Consider the following 10,063-nt stretch of genomic DNA (forward strand, 5'->3'; position numbering starts at 1 on the left):
TGATGTTGCAACTGGTATCCAAATCAAACAAAAGGGCTAAATTGGTGATTAGAAGTAGATTACTGTGTTTTTACTGTGTCTTTGACTTTGATAAATTTCACCCAGCTGAATATCAGCCGACCTTCAAGGATACCCTGGAATGATCACCCTCTATAAATATGGTAAAAAATAAAAAATAAAAAAAAACTCAAACTGAAGGTAGGTCAACAAATGAGGTTGCAACTGTTATTCAACTCAAACAAAAGGGCTAAATTGGTGATTAGAAGTAGATTACTGTGTTTTTACTGTGTCTTTGACTTTGATAAATTTCACCCAGCTGAATATCAGCCGACCTTCAAGGATACCCTGGAATGATCACCCTCTATAAATATGGTAAAAAAAATTAAAAAAAAAAACTCAAACTGAAGGTAGGTCAACAAATGATGTTGCAACTGGTATCCAAATCAAACAAAAGGGCTAAATTGGTGATTAGAAGTAGATTACTGTGTTTTTACTGTGTCTTTGACTTTGATAAATTTCACCCAGCTGAATATCAGCCGACCTTCAAGGATACCCTGGAATGATCACCCTCTATAAATATGGTAAAAAATAAAAAATAAAAAAAAACTCAAACTGAAGGTAGGTCAACAAATGAGGTTGCAACTGTTATTCAACTCAAACAAAAGGGCTAAATTGGTGATTAGAAGTAGATTACTGTGTTTTTACTGTGTCTTTGACTTTGATAAATTTCACCCAGCTGAATATCAGCCGACCTTCAAGGATACCCTGGAATGATCACCCTCTATAAATATGGAAAAAAAAAAAAAAACTTTTTTCATTATGTGTACATATCCCTTGAAAGGCAACCCGACTTTTGGGGCAAAGTCGGGTTGCGCGTGACTAACACCATCAGAGTAAACAATATTGTTTGTTCAAAGGATTATCATTGGGGATTAACTCAGCAGCACACGTTATTAAGCGGACTGCCCGTGGTGGAATAAACAGCAACATTAGGTCCATGAATTAACAAAATTTTGTGCCAATATCAATCCGCAATTTACTAAGTAGGTCTATTTTTATAGGTACCCGTATATATCTGTATTTCCTATGTATATGCTGCACATTTTATACGCAATTTCCACTCCAAAATTTGGGATGTGATGCAGCCTATGTACCAGTCATTAACCTCCTCTTAAAAATTCAGGATCGTGGACCAGGGCGAAAATCATATAAAAAAATAAGTTAGGCCCATGATAGCCTAATTTTATTAGTGTAGCTAGGTTTGCTGACCTAAAATTTTTGTAATTATGCTCACTACAGTGCTGTACTAGGATTTCTACATTTTCTAAAACAATCAAGCAAGGGTTTAGCCTAGGCCCTAGTTTTTATTATTTTCGTATTACGTTTATTCATAAACAGCATTTGAAACACAGTCATCAGGGTCGGGTATTACTTCACAAAACATCGTCACACAAAATGCACATGGCCGGTTGAAACACTCTGTACAACGTCTGGTTTGCTGGTAGGCTTGTACGTAATAGAAAGAATGCTACAGTTAAATTACAGTAAACAAAAGTGTTAAACTTCTAGAAGACCTGTGTTTTTTTTAAGTTAACACATAAATTTCACAAGTTTTGATTTATTCCAAAAACATAACACTACATAGCAAATTATGCTTTCTATAACTGCACTAGCCTCCTGGCAACCAGACGCCGTAAAGCAAGTTTGTTTAACCAGGTATATTTTATATTCGCATAATCTCGAGGACTGAAAAAATAATCATTTGTTATTGTTTTGAGCGAAGAAATGTTCAAATAAGAACAACGTGTCTTAAACATTGTTTATAAATGAACGTACCATGAAAATAATAATTTTAACAAAACTAACCATTGCTTGAATGTCGTAGAAAATGTAGGAGTCCTAGTACAGCACTGTAGTGAGTATAATCACAAATAGGCCAGCAAAAATAGGCTAATTAATTAAGCTAGACTGGGCCCAGTCTGATTTTCGCCCCTGTCGTTATCCGGAATGTTTAACGAATATGTTGATGACCGGTACACAGGCCTCGCTCCAAATTTCAGGGCCGAAATCGCGTATAAAATTTGCGGCTTATACACCGGAATATACAGTAATAAAATAACAATAAATGTAATGTAATAATAATAAATGTTATAATACAAATGTCTGGTAAAATTAATTCATTGCTTTTAAATTTGACTTTTTTTTAACTCAATTTGGATCGTTTGGTTCTATCATTAAATCTTAGTCGCTGCAGTATTGTATGCAAACTTGATTTCATATAGAAAAGCTGAACAAAAGATTGAGAAAAGCTGAAGCAAAATTGAATTTCTTAAACCATGGAGGTACATTAAAGTGAAAATATATGCCTTTATGCTGTACATTACAGTATCACCATACTGGTTTTTTCACATGCCATTTTACATTAAATACAAATTATTACCATATTATGAAAATTTAAATAAAAATTCACAAAAAAAAGAATAAATAAATAAATAAGATGTAGGACAGAAATGGTTGATATCTTAAGCTGTAGCATGCATTTGTTTGTAACAGGCCCCACACAGCATGTTTTGGAACTGGAACTACTTTTACGGAATCTGTGTTTTGGTGTCTTATCTAGACTGTCTTTGGAAACTACTCATTAGCCTGGTTCACGTCGAAGTTAAGCCACTTATCTAAATCTTGAAATATGATACAATTTATCCCTAGTTGCGTTCGATGCCAAGTTAGAGCCAGATAAACACAGCCAGCCAGCTTCGCGGCCGTCGACGTTACACGGTGGAAAGGTTTGCTTTAAAATAACGTCTACTGTATTTTACGAGCCTGTAGAAGGGGTATTCGTAAAAAAATTGACAAATTCGTAAATTACTGTAGATCAGGTGTCAGTTTCCACTACCTAGCCTAGCTATCCTCTGCCATTGATATATAGGCAACACGCAGGTAGTATGAACCAACCAACAGTGCAGCAGCGTGGTCTACTGCAAGTAGTAGGCTATATATGAGGCCCTAGCTAAATTTACCTGCGATAAAAACCAAATTATTTTCTCTAGCATTCTCCCATTTAACAAATTATTGTTTTATTTTTCATTAAAACGTCTGCATACTTTACGGACCTTTCTGTCGTGTTTCTTTTTTTTTTTTGGGGGGGGATTTTTTTGCAGTTTTTAGATCGCTGGATTAATGTGTTGTTTACATGCACTTCGCGAAAATCTAGCTTCGCGGTGTCAAATAAGTTGCTGACTTCCACACTTTTTTGTTTCATCATTGTAAACGTGCGCTCATTTTAACGACTGGCGTTGGTGGTAATTCGTTGAAACTGAATTAATAGTGACTATTATAGCACAAATGGAAAAGATTGAATTGTCAATAAATAAATACAACAAATCTGATTTTATTATTAAGAAAAATATACATTATCACTTTGAAAAACGTATGCAATCAGACTTTTTAACGTTATTACTTGTCGATGATGCAAAGGTCATTAGTAATATTGACCATTCGTAAAACGGATGTTTGCTGGGTTTTTACCCATAATATTACAAATAATTTCTGAAAACCAGACTAATGAGACTATTTCGCTGCTGTTGTTAGCGTTGTAGCGTTGTTGGAGTACGTTGTAGTGTAAAACCAGCTTGAAGGAAAAGGAAATTAGGACGATCAAGGATACCACAAAGGAGAATGGATATAACATATAAACCGTAGGATGGTCACAGTTGAGTGATTCCATCCCAGGCTCTTTTTGCAATAAAAAGTCTGCAATGTCCATAGAGTTATAATAAGAATATTAGAGCGCTAACTCTAGTGCATTTAATGTTCTAAATACACAGAGCTCTGTGTGTGTACTACAAGATGGCTGCTGTAGAATCAGCCAATCAAAGTACACCTAAGCATCATTTTCAGTTGCGCCCCAAATTTAACATAAAAGTACACCTAAGTTACCTGAATGTTGAACCTCTAGCATTGCGGTGTAGCAAATTCGATTTTCATTTAGATTCCTTAATACTTTATTTTTAAATTAGATAATCTACTTGACTTTTTGTTTAGGCTAGATTAAGAATTTATTATTATTACTGTAATAATAATTAATGAAATAATAGTTAAAGGTTTTATTTATAGCTGTAATATTTATGTTAATCCTGAAGTTAGTGCTTTTCTTCAACGGCTGTCTTGTGACTACACATTATACAACTTTGTATTACTTCCTTGCCTAGTTAGCACTCTAGTTGTTATAATAGCTCTTTGGTGAAGTCGGACAAAATGATCTTATAGTTTGTATGGGGACTGATGATGTCATATTTCACCCATATATGGGCATTTGTATACCCATGGGCAAATCCCATGTATTTGTCACATAAAATGTCATAGAGTGGTCAGTCTTGAGTCTGGGTCGTACCATAATTTTAAACCAAGATCACCTTCTATTTTTTAGGCATTAATTTTGGACACAATTCATGGAATAGAAGTCGTTCAACTTCTTATGAAGAACAATATCACAAGTACAGAAGAATGGCTGTGGCAAAAACAACTACGCTACTATGTCAGAGGGGATGGCATCGCTATAATGCGCATGGTGGACGCAGAATTTGAGTACACATATGAGTATCAAGGTAAGCCTCCTCATTCTTAAATTACATTTGTTAGCGTTTCAATTCTCATCACGGTCTAAGCGAAGACCTTTTATAGCAATGGTTTTAGCGTAGTGACTTTAGTAAGACCGTCTAAGTGATAAAGCCAGCTTTATTCGAGGAGTTAAGACCATTTTATAGCAATCCGCCCCTGGTATGGATAAAAATTAATTAAACAATTTCAATTGTTTTCTTTGAGTTGAACATTCTCAAAAACTATTTTAAAGACCGTTTTAAGGCTCTTCCGAGTAGGCTTTAAAATTTAAGACAGCTAACTGATTAGACTGCAGTACAGCAATGGTCTATAATCATAGGCCAGTAGTGACGTCACGATTATAGCCTGCTATTAAGACTGTCTAAAGACTGCTTATAGCAATCTGCTCCTGGTGACTTTTTTCTATATAAATGAATAATTGTTAAGTGACAACTTGTTTGCTTTTAACCTTCAATCCAATCACAGAATTTTGTTATAGCAAGTTCTGTGTCTGATACACAATTATTTCTCTTCTTTGTATTTCTAAAAATGCTCTCAATATGGCATCTTTGAAATAAGTTTTCTACACAACATAGAATTTTGCAGCTTAAGTTGCTGACATTCTTAGATACCCATGTTGTACTCCAGCTCTGAGTAGCAATTGTGGCAACATTTACAGATATATTTAATTCTAAAGTTGTTTTCTGAGTTTGTGATTGGAGATCATCCGAGATCATTGTACAGGGTAGAGCCTTTAGGATGTACCTTGCCATCTGTAATTGTAGTCTTTCAATTGTGTCAGTGTCACAATTGCTTCCACTGACACCAGCACCTGAAGAAGTGAGGGACCATGTGACTGGAGTCAGAGGCACAAACATTTTTTTCTAAGCCTGACTTACCTATACTAAACTTGTATAAGTATTAAAATTGCAATCCCCTATCAATAAATATTAGAAAGTAATAGAGGGCTGGTGTGTTTTCAAGACATGGTATAATAAAAGTCTTGAATAATAAAGAAGAATATCATTGATTATATACCACATACATAAATTCCATGCATCTTATTGGTTAACAAGTGGGCAATAGAACTATTACTCTATGGGATGGTAGTTTTTTTGCCCTGCTGCACGATGTGCATTCGATAGTCTGTGTTTTGCTATATAATTTACGACATGCACGAACAGTGAATGAGACGTGACCTCTACAACGCTGAGAGAGATTGGCCCTATGATTTCACAATTCTCCTCATAAAAAGCAGTCAATATTTGTAAAATATACCTCCATAAAAGCCATCAAAGCTAAAATAATGCACTGAAAGGTGGTTTTGTGGTGTTTTTGTCTTGTACTCTAAATGTTGTATTGCAAGCCTGCATTTTTTGTTTGTTAAATGTATTATAGATTATAGCTCAGTTTTACTTCGGCTTTGACTTTGATAGATTTCGTCCAGAGTCTATAGACTGATTCATATTGTTCTAAATTATCTTTCAATCTCAACCCCACTAACCTTTAATTCTAGAATCACTGTTTCAATAGATGGTGTATCATAGTGATATCTTGTGTAACCACCAATTATATAAACTGTCATCAATCATTTCAATTATGTATATTTCATATGACTTTGTAGTCCCCTTCACCGAGAATGAAGGTTGAATGAAGTTGATTTAATATAATATTTTTTTCAGGTTTTACAATTTTAGCATAGAAATTATATGCTAAAAGAACTATGTTCACAATAAATTTGTGAATGTTGTTATTCATCCAGTAAGTGTTAATTATTAAATTGTATTTAAATCAGAAACTCGAACTTACTATTATTAACATAACGTGACTGACTCGTGACCAATCCAACGGGTCAGTTGTCTGAAGAAGTTCAGCGGAGCTGGACAAAACGTCACTCAACGTTAATAATTGATTTAAATACAATTTAATATGTTCACAATAGAAACCTTAATTTGACAAAATCTGCTTCACTTTGTCTAAGTTTTTAAAGCGTTTCGATTGCAAGTGATTGATTGTAATGGAGAAAAATGATTAGAAAAACAAAAAAATAAAGAATTAATCAGAAAGATTATCATAATGAGTTGATTTAAAAATATACCAAATGGATGTTCATTCTATTTTTATGAGCTGCCACTAAATCGTACATGTATTGTGTTTGAACAGAATAGTGCAGTAAGAAAATACACACTGTTTGGTGACATTTATATTTAATATAATCATGCGAGTCGAATGGCCCAGTGGTGAAGATGGGGCATCCACAGACGTAATAGAGAGCTTTCGATTTGTGCGAAGACGCGACGCTAGAATGGAATCACTCATGCATGACCGTCCTACCTGGTGTCCTACGTTCTCTGCATACGTAGATTTGACCAAATTGTGTTCCAGAATCTATTCGACGAGCTGACCTTAACGTTCTCGCATGCGCAGATGACTTTTAGTGACGTCATTACTTCTACGTCCTACCATCATCGTGCAATCGAAAGCTCCCTAATATTGGCACTGTTTCGAACGGCCAGCTCGCTCCTATGGCTCTGGAGGTGGAGCAAGTCTTCTCGGATAAGGACTATAGACCATAGGCCCAGTGTACTCATGTGTGGCTCATGTGCATTAGGGTGGTTACCCTGGTGCACTGGTCCATCTCATAGCCCTGTCCTCATCCAGATGCTGAACATGCGTTGATGAGTGTCTGCATAGAATAAAATAGAATAGAATCATGGTGACCTATTTTATGTGGGGGTGTGTGTATGTGTGGGGGATGTGGGTGTGGGGATGTGTGTGTATGTATGAAATGAATATTATTTAAAGGTGCTGCATAGACAAATACATACGTAAATGAAATACAAAGATATAGTCTGATTAAATTAAATTTGCCACAGTTTATTGAAGATAAAAATCAACATGATCTTTTGGTCATAGGCATTAATCAAGTTATGGAGATAAGAATTAAAGAGATTTTCAGTCGTAGACCTTAATGAAGTTATGGAGATAAGAGTTAAAGAGATCTTTTAGCCATAGACCTTAATCAAATTGTGAAATGAATAGATATACAATAAACTGATAAGAACAATTGTAGGCCTGTCATTAAACATTTCATTTTCACTGTAGAATTGCTGAAGTCAGTTTGAATTATCCTATTTACAGGTTTATTTTTGCTGATGCATGATGTTATTTGTACATCTGATAACAGATTGAGCAGCACACTGTTCATAACAAGACTGAAGTTATCTAAATATAATACGGATTAACAGGAATACTTGATTAATTATTATAGAGTAGGCTTATGCTTGAAACCAACCTTTTCATTTGAATCCTTCAATAATTTACTTTTACTTGGTTTTAGATCAAGAATACTACAACAATTAACTACATATAAAACCTAATGAAAGTTTTCAAAGTTTTAAAATTGTAATGGATTAATAATGGGATTAAATAACTGAAAAATAATTGCATATCATTTGTATATTTTTCTTAAATGGCACTCTTAAACTGACTGCCATGCAGTAAAATTGTTTTAAGACATCTAAAACAATTTTAGAGAATGACTTGTAAACTTATTACTTTAGGGTCTATCAGTTCACTGTTAACCATACCCCTCCTATCTTCCACTAAACTTATACTAAACATGAATTTAAAATGGTGAAGCGACTTCAGTTAATGAAACTTGATTTTATTTTAACTTTATTCCAAATTTGGAAGTATAAACTGTGGAGTGTCTGCCTTTTCTCACTTGCGAGGATTATTTGGGGACTTCTAATTAAAAATAGTAGATACTGTCATATCTTTTGACTATTTAAGAAAATTTGAATTTAATATTTAAATCAGCCTTAACTAACTTACATTTAATATGAATTGAAATACTGAAAAAAAACTTCGCCAACCGTTATATATACTTTTGTTATTAGAGACAGTGGTCAACTTATCGTACTTGCACGAATAAGCGCCCGGGTGCTTAAAATATTTTTTGCACTTTCTGAGGGGCACTTATTCAAACGGGGCGCTTATGAAAACAGAGTGGAAATTGAGTGGGCACTTATGGAAATAAATGAAAATCGAGGGGTTCTTACAGGAAATTATTAAACTCAAGAGGCACTTTTTGAATGAAAAAAGATTATATAAGGATTACGAATGGTGGTTAGAAAAGATGGTCGTCCAGAGAACATGGCTCATGACAAGAATGCGTGAATATTTACATAACAGCAAAACAGCAGATGCAATTAGTGGTGGTGGGTAGTGGTTAGCTTGTTGGCCATTTCACATTCAATTGTTTTGATTACTTTAACAACAATTGACTGACTTTGGGTCACATCTTCTCCTCCCATTAATTTTAGACAGTCTGCTTTTGTTTTTATTACACTTCCAATGCTACATTTCCATTGCAATAAAGAAGTGTTTTTAATAATGTCAATTTTTCCCACATCTTCTGGTTCAGTCTTAGATGTCTGTTCTTCGAGTTTGTTCTTCAGTTCTGTAATTATCATATCACTTGATTTCATTGCTGTTGTTTTATCACTATTTAATAGCTGATTCAGAACACTCAATTGTATTTCTATATCAGATATCTTTGTCTTCAGTTCATCAGTTTGCATATTGGTTACCCTTTTTTTCTGTTTGTAGATTGTCTCTACTTTATTTTCCATTTCATCTCCATTTTCTTTTATTTTATTTATCATTTCTTGCACAATATTGTCAATATCTCTTAGGCTGGTATCTTTACTTTTTTCTAATTTTGTATCATTCTGAAGAACTCTTTTGAGGTCCATTTTTATATTGTCTGTAAATTCATTGGCTGCTTCTTCCAGTTCTGTTGCAGTTTTTTTAAACTGTTGAAAGGCAGGTGGAATTCTGATAGTTTGGTGTTCTTTTTTGATGTGGTTCGTACCACATTGCTCGCATATTGGAATTTTACAGTTGATGCAGTAAAACTCTAAAGGTTTACCATGCTTCAAACACAACAGAGGTTGCATCAGATCTTGTGGCGTCATTGATTGTACATTCTCCACTGTTAGTAGCTTGTGGTTTGCCAATACTGAAATATGGTGTTCACAACATGTAGAGCACAAGTAGCATCTGCAGTCCTGGCAGTAACGTTTTGCTTGTTTAAATTTACAAACACATTTCGTCTCATCTCTTATTGGAAGTTGTTTTGTATTTTATAATATGCTATTAAGATGTGTATTTGGAGGAAGTTTCTGAAGCCCGCCGTTTGGAATGCAATGTGCTGTCATGCAGGTTGGGCAGACCAGCTTTCCTTTTGTTTTAACCCAGTCTTCTAGGCAGGCTAAACAAAAACTAAGGGATTTAGCATTTTGAAGTCTCTTTAAGCATATATTACACTCTAGTGTATTTTTTGAAAATTTGAAATTTTCCCCTTAATAGGGGTTTTTAGCATGATTTTGTACAACGATGACTTAAGTTAGTACAGTCGACCTTCCCATTTACGTACACCTTGGGCTGAAAGCAGTTC

The 10,063-nt window shown here is 34.5% G+C and overlaps 2 protein-coding genes across 2 annotated transcripts in view; one reads left to right on the forward strand and one right to left on the reverse strand.

Annotated features, from left to right (window-relative positions):
- The window catches only part of LOC117112430 (cytoplasmic dynein 2 heavy chain 1-like), a 7,251-nt gene extending 2,486 nt beyond the window's left edge, over positions 1-4,765 (forward strand). Inside the window, exon 3 of the mRNA XM_033255513.1 lies at positions 4,430-4,765. Coding sequence (XP_033111404.1) covers positions 4,430-4,627 — 198 coding nt within the window. The 3' untranslated portion in view covers positions 4,628-4,765. The remainder of the gene's footprint in view (positions 1-4,429) is intronic.
- Positions 4,766-5,063: 298 nt separating this feature from the next.
- On the reverse strand, positions 5,064-9,446 carry LOC117112432. The gene is made up of 2 exons (XM_033255514.1): positions 8,894-9,446; positions 5,064-5,431 (listed from the first exon to the last, which is right to left on the reverse strand). The coding sequence occupies exons 1-2, from the start codon at positions 9,357-9,359 to the stop codon at positions 5,064-5,066; spliced, it is 834 nt and encodes a 277-aa protein (XP_033111405.1). The 5' UTR covers positions 9,360-9,446.
- Between the last annotated feature and the right edge of the window lie 617 nt (positions 9,447-10,063).

The sequence above is a fragment of the Anneissia japonica genome, unplaced genomic scaffold (genome assembly GCF_011630105.1).
Source record: "Anneissia japonica isolate Jap-2015-1 unplaced genomic scaffold, ASM1163010v1 scaffold562_len126453_cov116, whole genome shotgun sequence".
Lineage (NCBI taxonomy): Eukaryota > Metazoa > Echinodermata > Crinoidea > Comatulida > Comatulidae > Anneissia > Anneissia japonica.

Bases quoted from the DNA above. Each gene is read 5' to 3' on its own strand.
- LOC117112432 (XM_033255514.1), bottom strand. From the start codon at position 9,359: ATGGACCTCAAAAGAGTTCTTCAGAATGATACAAAATTAGAAAAAAGT. The intron at 5,432-8,893 runs GTCAGTCAATTG...TCACTTCTTCAG, and splicing joins AGGAGAAGATGTGACCCAAA to GTGCTGGTGTCAGTGGAAGC.